The following is an 11393-nucleotide window of genomic DNA, read 5'->3' as shown; positions in this document are numbered from 1 at the left end:
ATCGAAAGGGAGCAAAACATAACAAACAAGTAAACCCCAAATGAAGTTAACCAAAGAATTTTTCCAACACACGCATTATCTTTTCGGAAAAATATATATAATAAAAACAAAAACAACAATACAAATATAATAATATTAATGATAATAAGAAAAATGGACTAAGTCTTCTCAAATAAATAAATAAATAAATAAAGAAACATGGACTAAGTAATGAGCATTGAACAGTCACGAACGGTTATAAAAACTCCCCCTTATGGGAACTTGAACTTATTGTACGTGTTTCCTCCAGTCCTAAGAAAGAGAGGAACTATAGATAAAATGGAGATAGAGCTGTTGTGGTTGATACTTTCAGTTCTGTTGGGTGGCTATGTCTTTGTGTTTGGGTTTCTCAGGAGATTCAATGAGTGGTATTATGTTAGAAGGCTGGGGAAAACACAATATCCTCTCCCTCCTGGGGATATGGGGTGGCCTTACCTTGGGGGTCTTCCAACTTTCCTCAAAGCTTTCAAATCTGATGACCCTGATTCCTACATATACAACCTTGTTTCCAAGTCTCTCTCTCTCTCTCTCTCACAAACACCCATCACACAGTATTTTACATGCATGTAAACTGTAAAGGCATTCTTTGTTTATTGGCCTCTAAATTATGATTAGCATTTAGTAGCATGATTAGTGTAGCATAAAGTGAAGTACAAAAAGTAGGTTAAAGGATTTGTTCTAATTAGTGCAACATTACTTTTTTGTTGGGATCACCACTAAATCATTTTTATTGTACATCAATAACAACCTACCACCTCAATAATTATAAAAAATGTGAAATTTGCTATGATATTTAAGATTTCATAAATAACAAAATACTTCTTAACTTTCAAGATGCCAAGCAAATGGAATTTTATTGTCAACGATTTTTTTTTAAGCACATATTTATACTTTTTTTTTTCTTATGGAATTACAGATATGGCCGGACAGGTATCTACAAAACATACATGTTTGGGAAGCCAAGTGTGATTGTTTGTACCCCAGAAACATGTAGGAAAGTTTTGACAAATGATGACCAATTCAAACTAGGTTATCCTAAAGCAACAACAATCCTTACAGGTAAATCCTTCCATGGCATTACAAATGCTGAGCACAAACGATTGCGCCGGCTAACCACAGCTCCCATCAATGGCCATGAGGCACTGTCTGGATATATAGATCTTATAGAGGGCATAGTGGTTAATTCTTTGGAGGAGTGGGCTAGCATGAATCGGCCAGTCGAGCTCTTGGCAGAGTTGAGAGGGGTTGCCTTTAAAGTCATTACAAACATTTTCATCAGTACATATAGTGAATCAGTTATAACATCAGTAGAGAACTTGTACACAGACTTAAATGCAGGAATAAAGTCTCAGGCCATTAATCTTCCGGGATTTGTATTCCACAGAGCACTCAAGGTAAAGTCTCATCAGCAAAGAAAACAATAAAAAAGAAAGACCTAATGTATGCCTTGCTACTTTCTTTTTTTAACTTAGTTAGGGCTCTTTTTTGCCCATTATACTGTTTTCAAAAAAAAAATTTGTTATATGGCCTCAAATGAAACTATTTTGTTATGTAGCCTCATTTGGAACAAATAATAATAACAATAACAATAATAATGATAATAATATCTTACTATCTCTATTTTATGTAGTAGTCGTCTAGTAATGGATGAAAATTGTTAGTTTCCATCTTTGTTGTATTTGTAAAACAAATGACACTTCATGGTGGTTTTCTTTCTTCAGGCACGAAAGAAGTTGGTGAAGATATTCCAATCTGTACTAGACAAAAAGAGGGCCACGATGAAAGACAACACCAATCAAACAGATGCGAAAAAAGATATGATGGATTTACTTATGGGAGTCAAAGACGAAGATGGTAAACAATTGGCGGATTTGGATATTATAGATTTATTAATCGTGTTCATGTTAGCTGGTCATGAAAGCTCAGCCCATGGTGCATTATGGTCAATCATTTATCTATCAGAAAATCCAGAGGTCTTCAAAATAGCAAAGGTTGGTTTGTAGTATGTATTGAAATAGTATACTAGATCGTGTAACGTGATACCCAACAGAGCTAGATGCCTAGATTGGAATAAATCTTATCTTAAGTGAGAACATATAGTTTAAAGGCACAGTTGAATTAGAATTACTTCTCACTTAACCTTTGCTTGTGGCCAATTAAATAAAATACCAAAAAAAAAAAAAAAAAAGATTATTTCACTAAACTTGGATTCCACTTTTCAGGAAGAGCAAGAGAAGATCATGAAGAGAAGACCATCTACACAAAAAGGGCTTAGCCTTAAAGAGATTAGACAAATGGAATATCTTTCAAAGGTATGCACGCATTGAAGAAGCATGCAATTCCTATCTAGGGAAGAGAAATTATTCAAGATTGTTTTAAAAAGCATATGAGGCATTACTGTTCTTATAAGAAAACTAGTACTAATGACGGGACAATCTAAGGAGTAGAAAATGATTATACACATGTGAAACAAGTTTATGTCAAATTCCTTTAGGAAAAATGATGAACGAGCTAAACAAAAATTAACAAGCTCCAAATTTTTATGAACTAGGTAATTGATGAGATGCTGCGCAGAACTAGCATCTCATTTTCAGTTTTCAGAGAGGCGAAAGAGGATGTTAATATGAATGGTTAGTTCTTCAGTCACCTATATATTTTCAAACTCTATCAGCCCTCTTTTATATTATGGCTTCTTAAAGAAATTTATTTACTTGTAGGTTATCTAGTTCCAAAAGGATGGAAAGTTTTAGTCTGGAATAGAGGTGTTCATATGGATCCTGAAACCTATGCAAACCCAAAGGAATTTGATCCTTCAAGATGGGATGTAAGTTGAACAAAGTTTTAGTATCTTACAATTCTTTTCTTATTCCCTTCTGTCGGTTACTTACATTTCTGAAAAAAGTTAATTTGGTTGAGAAGTTTCTTTTGTTAAGACTTTTAAAGAAGTCTTTGTCAAAAAAAAAAAAAAAAGAGGTATTTTGAAGAAGTTATATTATTACTATTTAATAACAAGTCTAAAAAATTGATAATCAAGTTTGCTCAACTTTTGTCTAGAATCATAAACCCAGAGCTGGAAGTTTCCTTCCATTTGGAGCAGGAAGTAGGATATGCCCTGGAAGTGATCTGGCCAAGCTTGAGATCGCCATTTTCCTTCATCATTATATCCTTAACTACAAGTGAGATTGCATGCTTTCTTTTTGCAACCTTTAAACATTAATTAGTTCATGTCAAATAAAATTAACTTTTTTCTCTCTGCATATGTTTACAAGGTTTTTTTTTTTTTAATTGGTACAGTGTGGAGCGACTTAATCCAGGTTGCCCAGTGAAGTATTTACCGGTAGCAAGGCCGACAGACATGTGCCTTGCAAAAATCATCAAAGTCACATAATTATTTACATTGTCAATAAAGTGAGAGGCTTAGATCCAGTACATATAATGCACTGAACTTGTTAAGAGGATGACATATATTCAAAAGTGAACACGTGTTATAATTTTAATGGGTTCAACGTAATTAGACACTAGATTCAAACCTCACTCACATATATAAATACTCTCTAGTTTAAGTTGGAAACCACCCTAAGCTACGTGGGGCAAATTTAATATATATATTTCGTGCTAGGCATAAAGCCTTGTATATGTATTTTTATATTGAATATAATATTTGTAATGGTTGAATTTATCCATTAAAATAAAAGTTTTGATGGTTTTGGGTGAACTGTAGCTGCTTGAATGATTACATCAAAATTGACAGGGCTTAGATTCTTTAGAACCACAACCACCACCTGTATCTAATTCTTAATTCCAGCTTTTGAGTTAATTTTTACTTCATTCTTATTAAATGACGTACTCCGCAAGAAACGGTGAAGCTTATAAAGTGAGTATTGTATATAATGTACAAAAGTGCAGCATTATCTTCGATAGTAATCACCATATATATTTGTTTAGTTGATCTTTTCAAAGACGGAACAATAAGAATATTTGACTGACTTGGAGTCTTCAATATCTATATATATAAAAAGTGCCAATGAGTAAAGGAACATTGCATTTGGTTTATTCAAGTGACACTGTTCCTGTTCCTGTTCCGCTAGCTTCTTCTTTTTTCTTTTTTCTTTTTTAATTTTAAATATTGCCGGTTCAACTCTATTAACAACAACAAATTTTCACAATTGTTAGAAGTGTTAAGTCTTTATAGGTCAAAATAAAATAACAAAAATATCATACTGAGACCTATCATAACTAAAAATAAAAGTATTGTAGAAAAAGAAGTGCTACATTTACAACATTTTTCAAACATTTTTATAATAAATCGTAGTGATAAATTGTTATTGGTTCTCATTTAAATTTCTATATATAAAAAGTGTAAATGAGTAAAGCAACCGTACATTTGATTTGTTCAAGTGGCACTGTTTTGCTAGCCCTTTCTTTTTTCTTTTTCTTTTTTGTTAATATTGCATGTTGAACTCTATTAAAATAACAAATTGTCACAATATTTTCACAATTTTTAGAGATATTAAGTCCTTATAGGTCAAAATAAATTTTTTTTAAAAAAAAATCATATTGGGACTAACCACAACTAAAAATAAAGGTATTGTGGAAAAAGAAGTATTACATCTACAACATTTTTCACAACATTTCTATAGTAATAAATTGTTATTGGTTTTAATTTAAATTTCTATATACAGAAAGTGTAAATGAGTAAAGCAACCGTGCATTTGGTTTGTTCAAGTGGCACTGTTCCGCTAGCCTTTTTTTTGTTAACATTGCCTGTTGAACTTTATTAAAATAACAAATTGTCACAATTGTTAGAGGTGCTAAGTTCTTATAGGTCAAAATAAAATTATAAAAATATCATATTGGGATTAACCACAACTAAAAATAAAGGTATTGTGGAAAAATAAATGTTATATCTACAACATTTTTCACAACATTTTGATAACAAATTATTATTGGTAAGTTGTTATTGATTCTAATTTAAACTTCTATATTTTAAAAAGGTCAATGCTCAAAGCTACAGTAGCAAAGCTATAATAGTTTTGGTTTATTCAATCCAAATTGTTTCACTAGTTTTCTTTTTTCTTTTAGGAAATATCGCCTATTGAACACGCTTTTTATTTTATCTGCATATGAGCTGTTACCCTAAAAGAATAAAATATTATCAAAACAAATTGCCACAATATTTTCACAATTGTTGAGGTATTAATTATTTTTAAGCTAAAAAACAAAAACAAAAAAAATTGCATACTGGAACCAACCACAACTAAAAATAAAGGTATTGTGAAAAAAAAAAGTGTGACATCTACTACATTTTTTACAACACTTTTATAATAAATTATAAATGGTAAATTATTATTGGTTCTAATTTAAACTTACCAATGAAAATTGTTAGGTTCTAAGACCTTAAGGACTAATGTATTAGAACTTCAATGTGTATTATGTTGGCAAACCATGATCAAAACATTTAGTCTAGGTTTAGACTTGCTCAAAATTTGGTTTAATGTAAGTTTGGAATCGAGTAGTTGCAGGAAATTACTGTTCTATTTCTGCACGGCTCGATCGATCGAAGAATAGACTCAATCGATCGAGAATCGTGCATCATGAATTTTCTGCAGAATTTTAAGTCGGCCCAAACACAGTTCAAGCCCATTAAGGATTAGGGTTTTTGATATACTTCTCCCACGATATAAAGGAAACCCTAAGCACGTTTTTAAAGACTTCTAAGAGAGAGAAGAGTGTGCCTCTTTTTTTTTTTAGGGTTTGTACCCAAAAGCTCTCTAGAGTCTTTGTTGCTCATATTGCTATTTGTGTGAATCTCTTGTGAGTTCTGAGAAGTGCTTACCTTCACATAAGCTTAGGATTATCAAGAAGGAGATAGCTTTAAGAACTTGATGATCATTCAGTTGCTGCCATAAGAGCTTAAAGATACACAAGCGGGGGTACTTGTACTTGCTGGAGAATCCAAGAAAGAAGGGGTCTGTGGTCTCGGAGCTTGCACGTGGTCGTGTCAGTAAGTTCTACTGGTGGATAGTAATAGGATGTTGGTGGTCTAAGTCGCTATTGTACAACTTCGATTCTTTCATAGTGGATTCAGGTTTACCTTGAGGATAGTTAGGTTATATCCTCCCCAGGTTTTTTACCGGTTTGGTTTTCCTAGATCATCATATCTTTGTGTTTTAATATTCTGCACTTTACATTGATATGATTATATGACTAAGTAATAACTTGGCTTGTTAACTAGGTTAATCCAATTGTGTGTTTAAGGGGTCTAAACCTACTGTTAGAGAGCATAATAAATCTGTTTTTGTGCCTACTTGTCACCGTTGTGGTGTTGTTGGTCATATTAGACCAAATTGTTCTGTGTTGAGGCGAAAACCAAAATCTGAGACTAAATTTGCTGTTAAGTATACTGATGTTCCTAAATTTGTTCCTGTTTGTCACTTTTATGGTGTCTCCAGTCACATTCGTCCTAATTGTCATAAATTGAAATTTAAACATTTTGTGTTTCAATCTAGAATATATGATGATATTTCTTCTGCCATAAGTCCATATAAATTGTTTCATATGCTTTTAAAAAATTTAAGCTTGTTGGCTTATGAAAGGAATTTGTAAGATTTTAGTCTTACTCAGAAGATTGGTGTAATCCCTCAAATACACTCTGTTTCTCATGGATTTTTACCTACAAAGCCGAAGACTCGTGCTATATGGGTGAGAAAAGATTCTCTAAGGTGAGTGTTGTTTACTTGTCCTTGATTTAATTCTTTCAATTAATTGTGGACATGTTTTCTTTTATTTTTTGGGTGTTTTATTTTCTTAGGTTGTTTTGATTATTCAAAAATCCAAAAACATTGAAAATTTTCAAAAAGACAAAAATATTTTATTTTGAGTCTTGTTTTATTTTTCTTGAGGATTACATGATTTATAATCTCTCTCTCTTGATTTAGAACATGCTTGACATTGTGGAGAAACTTGAATAGTGTGTGTTATATAAGTACTAAGCTATTTCTGATTTTGTGTGAGTATGTACTAGTTTGTACATGTACTCAAGGGTTAATTAAGAAATTGATATTTCTTGTTTATGTACCCTCTATAGCTTAGTTAAGCACTGTCATGCATTGCATTTGCATTTTTTTAATCATTTAGCATAATGTGTGCTTTTAGTTTTGGTTATAAATTTTTTTTAAAACCAAAAAGATTTTTGTGTTTTGTATTACATATCATGGATTTGTAATTAAGGTTGGCCATATTATGTTTACATAACATATTTATGTACCTTGTTTAGCTTGGATGAGCTTATTTTACTGCACTTTACTAGTTTGAGCTTTGTAGTGCATGTTTTGTGGGAAGATGTTTATAGTTTTTGATCACATAGTCTTGATCTTGAAATCACATGCCTTTGATTGTCGGACTTGATCTTAATGAGAAAGGCATAAATAACAATCTCACCACTATTTACTAGCCAATCATGAACACCTTAGTGCATATCATAAGATTTTGTGCTTGAGAAAGTGTAGCACATGCACAAAATGAATATAAGGTGTAGCCTCGGTTTAATGCTAAAATTGGTGTGTACATTATTGGACTATAATTAAATCAATCAAATAATATTGGTGTGTACATTATTGGACTATAATTAAATCAATCAAATAATATTGGTGTGTACATTATTCTGGTTATTTTCTAATAAGTTTCTGATTAAATAAAATTGGTGTGTACATTATGAGGCAAATCAAGAAACTTACATGATTGCAAGCTTTTATTCTAGGAGATATGAGAGTTATATGATGTAACTCTTTGAGGGATAGCCTCTTTTGATTGTATGTGATGGATTCTGTAGAAATTGTGCTTAATTACTATTCACATATCACCTCACATGTCTCTCAAGTTCTTGCTAGTTGCACACACTTCACAAGTTAATCTTTGCTAAACTTGGTACATGTTATTGTGTGTGATCTTGTTGTGGCCATCCAAGATTATATTTTCTATGGTGTTTGATGCAAAATATGGTTAAGAGTTTGAAAATCTTTGTTTTAAAGATCTGAGTTGAATTCATGTATTTTTGAAAAAACTTTTAATCTCATACTCATGCATTTCATTCATGAAACATTATGCTTTAAGGAGTTTCTTCATTAAATTGCTCTGTTTTTCAAAATTTTGATTTTTTCAGATTTTCGATCGATCGAGTGTGTTTTTCGACTGATCGAAATTGCGATAAAAATTTTGGTTAGGTTCTAGCTGACTCGATTGGTATTCGATCGATGCTCAATTGATCGAAACTGAAAAATTTTCAGTTTTTTGTTTGACCAATCTGTCTTTTCATGCATCATTTGTGTTTAGGATTCACATGCATTGCATTGATTTTTGTATCTATCTTGCAGTTTTGCAGTCATATCTCTCATTGTTTTCACACATACCATGCATACACTTTGCTAAATTGGCTACTCAACTTGATTTAAAAATTGATTGATTAATTTTTGAGTCATTTGTACATTCTAGTATATGCTATTTTTATGTGTGAACTATAGAAAATATTTTTCTTAAGAGATATAATGGATAATCAATGTGCAAATATTTTCTCTACTCATGCAACTATTTATGGGTCACATAGTGTTAAGTTTGCATTTATTAAAAGAGAGAATATTTTTCTTCATGTGTATCCTCAACTTAATTTTTTTAAGTTAGGTTTGTGTGTTTTTTATTTTCCCCACCTCCTATGTTTTCCCCAAAACTGTTTTTCCCAAAACTTGTTTTGTTTTTCCTATTTTTATAGGGGGAGAAACTTGTTTTTAACCTTTGCTCTTCATTGGGGGAGTTGTCTCTATAGAGTTATCTTGTTTTTTGTTCCCTTAATTCTCTATTTCCTCTTGTTCTCTTTTGAGTTGTTACTCTTTGTTTGAGTTATCTTTGTCAATATATGACAAAAAGTGGGAGATTTAAATGAAATGTGGGAATATGTGTGGAAATACAAGAATGTTCTGTTTAGGGGGAGTTGTGAAATTTTTTTTGATGTATCTAACTTAAGAGGAGAGTTAGTTTGCATATTTGTTGTTTTACTGTTTTTCTGTCATACATACATTTATGCGTTTGTTGAGTGTTTCAGGAATATACAGTTTAATTTAGTTGTGGCTGCTGTCTACACTTGCAACTGATAGATAGTGGTTAGGTTGAATTGAGTTTAGTGCTTTTTAAATCTGATTAGGCCTTTTGTAACTTTGAGCATTTCATGTTTGTGATGTGTTTTGTCACGGATTGCCAAATGGGGAGATTGTTAGGTTCTAAGACCTTAGGAACTAATGTATTAGAACTTCAATGTGTATTGTGTTGGCAAACCATGATCAAAACATTTAGTCTAGGTTTAGACTTGCTCAAAGTTTGGTTTAATGTAAGTTTGGAATCAAGTAGTTGCAGGAAATTACTGTTCTATTTATGCACGGCTCGATCGATCGAGAATCGTGCATCATGAATTTTCTGCAGAATTTTAAGTCGGCCCAAACATAGTTCAAGCCCATTAAGGATTAAGGTTTCTGATCTACTTCTCCCACTATATAAAGGAAACCCTAAGCACGTTTTTAAAGACTTCTAAGAGAGAGAAGAGTGTGCTTCTTTTTGTTTTTAGGGTTTGTACCCAAAAGCTCTCTAGAGTCTTTGTTGCTCATATTGCTGTTTGTGTGAATCTCTTGTGAGTTCTGAGAGGTGCTTACCTTCACACAAGCTTAGGATTATCAAGAAGGAGATAGCTTCAAGAACTTGATGATCATTCAGTTGCTGCCATAAGAGCTTAAAGATACACAAGCAAGGGTGCTTGTACTTGCTAGAGAATCCAAGAAAGAAGGAGTCCGTGGTCTCGGAGCTTGCACGTGGTCGTGTCAGTAAGTTCTATTGGTAGGTAGCAATAGGATGTTAGTGGTCTAAGTCGCTATTGTACAACTTCGATTCTTTCATAGTGGATTCAGGTTTACCTTGAGGATAGCTAGGTTAAATCCTCCCTAGGTTTTTTACCAGTTTGGTTTTCCTAGGTCATCATATCTTTGTGTTTTTATATTCCGCACTTTACATTGATATGATTATATGATTGTGTTAACCTAGATCTGGAATTTGGACTAAGTAATAACTTGGCTTGTTAACTAGGTTAATCCAATTGTGTGTTTAAGGGGTCTAAACAAACTCTACATTATGATTTGTTATGAAAATATTTAGACATTTTTTTATCATCATAATATTTTCACAACTACTAAAGTATCAATTCTTTACGAGTTAAAATATAATATAACAAAATTATAATGGCATTACGAAAATGTTGTACCATTATGTTGTGTTTCTAGAAATGTTTTTTTGGTTTAGTCAACTTTATTGAGCCAAAATTCACTAATTTACATACAATTTCCTTGGGTTGAATTTTTATATTTTTTTTATTGTATTTTTATCTTTATGCACCATTTTAAGTAAAAACACAGTTTTACACACAAAAAATAAATAAATAACTTAGGATAAAAAAACTTTTCATCCTTTATGTTTGGGGTAGTTCACAATTCCTCCTTAAACTTTAGAATCAAACAATTTTCCCTTTAATATTTTGGAAAAGAACAAATATGTCATATGATTATTCTCTCAGTTAAACCTTATTCAAAGTTTATGATTCTTAAAATATTACATTGTGTAATATCTAAAATACTCCCACTAAATTTTAACATTTCCAAATTTTCTTCACGTATTTTGAATTTTAGATGGTAGTAATGCTTAAAAAGTTGGAATGGTGATATAAGGTGTTTTATTTATTACCTAAAGAACATTGATTTTCTAGGTTTAAATGTTCGAAAATTATAATTTAATGGAAAATTCGATGACAAATGTCTTTTGTTATCCTTTTTTTTCTTTTCTTTTCTTGCTTAAAATGGGTGTTCATTAAAAACTAAGTAAACTAAATATTGCACCTAGACTCATGTAGAATGATAAAAAAGAAAGTATGAATGAAAAAATTTTCATTGTGTATGGTTGAAGGTATTTGATGAAAAAAATTCAATTGTAGCATATTACATCATTCATTATGAAAGTTTAAATATTTTGATAATGTCTTAGCAAAACTTAGTTGCTTATTGTTGGAAGATAATGATATTCATTATCATTCTTAGAAGTTTTTAGTGAGTAGATATTGCCTTTATCAAATAAGTACTAAAAAATTGTAACGTCTCAGTCAGCCCCAAAATAAAAAATAAAATAAAAAATGTCAAATTTTTTAGTTCCCACGTGCCCCACCTAACCCCCTTCCCCACCACTCATTTTCACACACCTCTCTTCTCTCTTTTGGCCGGATATCTCTTTTCTTTCTTTCATTTTCTTTCTTTTCTCTTTACTTAAACACA

The 11393-nt window shown here is 31.6% G+C and overlaps 1 protein-coding gene across 1 annotated transcript; it reads left to right on the top strand.

Moving 5' to 3' along the window:
- The first annotated feature begins 275 nt into the window (after nucleotides 1–275).
- Nucleotides 276–3889, top strand: LOC142613755 (7,8-epoxymelianol synthase CYP88A154-like). The gene is made up of 8 exons (XM_075786242.1): nucleotides 276–551; nucleotides 956–1433; nucleotides 1761–2030; nucleotides 2262–2351; nucleotides 2591–2669; nucleotides 2757–2863; nucleotides 3094–3215; nucleotides 3334–3889. Exons 1-8 carry the CDS (start codon nucleotides 319–321, stop codon nucleotides 3425–3427), a joined length of 1473 nt encoding a protein of 490 aa, XP_075642357.1. The 5' UTR covers nucleotides 276–318; the 3' UTR covers nucleotides 3428–3889.
- The last annotated feature ends 7504 nt before the right edge of the window (nucleotides 3890–11393 follow it).

Source organism: Castanea sativa, chromosome 10 (genome assembly GCF_040712315.1).
Source record: "Castanea sativa cultivar Marrone di Chiusa Pesio chromosome 10, ASM4071231v1".
In the NCBI taxonomy this organism is placed as follows: domain Eukaryota; kingdom Viridiplantae; phylum Streptophyta; class Magnoliopsida; order Fagales; family Fagaceae; genus Castanea; species Castanea sativa.
This window is presented reverse-complemented; position numbering and strand designations above follow the sequence as displayed.

Bases quoted from the DNA above. Each gene is read 5' to 3' on its own strand.
- LOC142613755 (XM_075786242.1), top strand. From the start codon at position 319: ATGGAGATAGAGCTGTTGTGGTTGATACTTTCAGTTCTGTTGGGTGGC. The intron at 552-955 runs GTCTCTCTCTCT...ATGGAATTACAG, and splicing joins ATATACAACCTTGTTTCCAA to ATATGGCCGGACAGGTATCT. The intron at 2,352-2,590 runs GTATGCACGCAT...TTTATGAACTAG, and splicing joins AAATGGAATATCTTTCAAAG to GTAATTGATGAGATGCTGCG.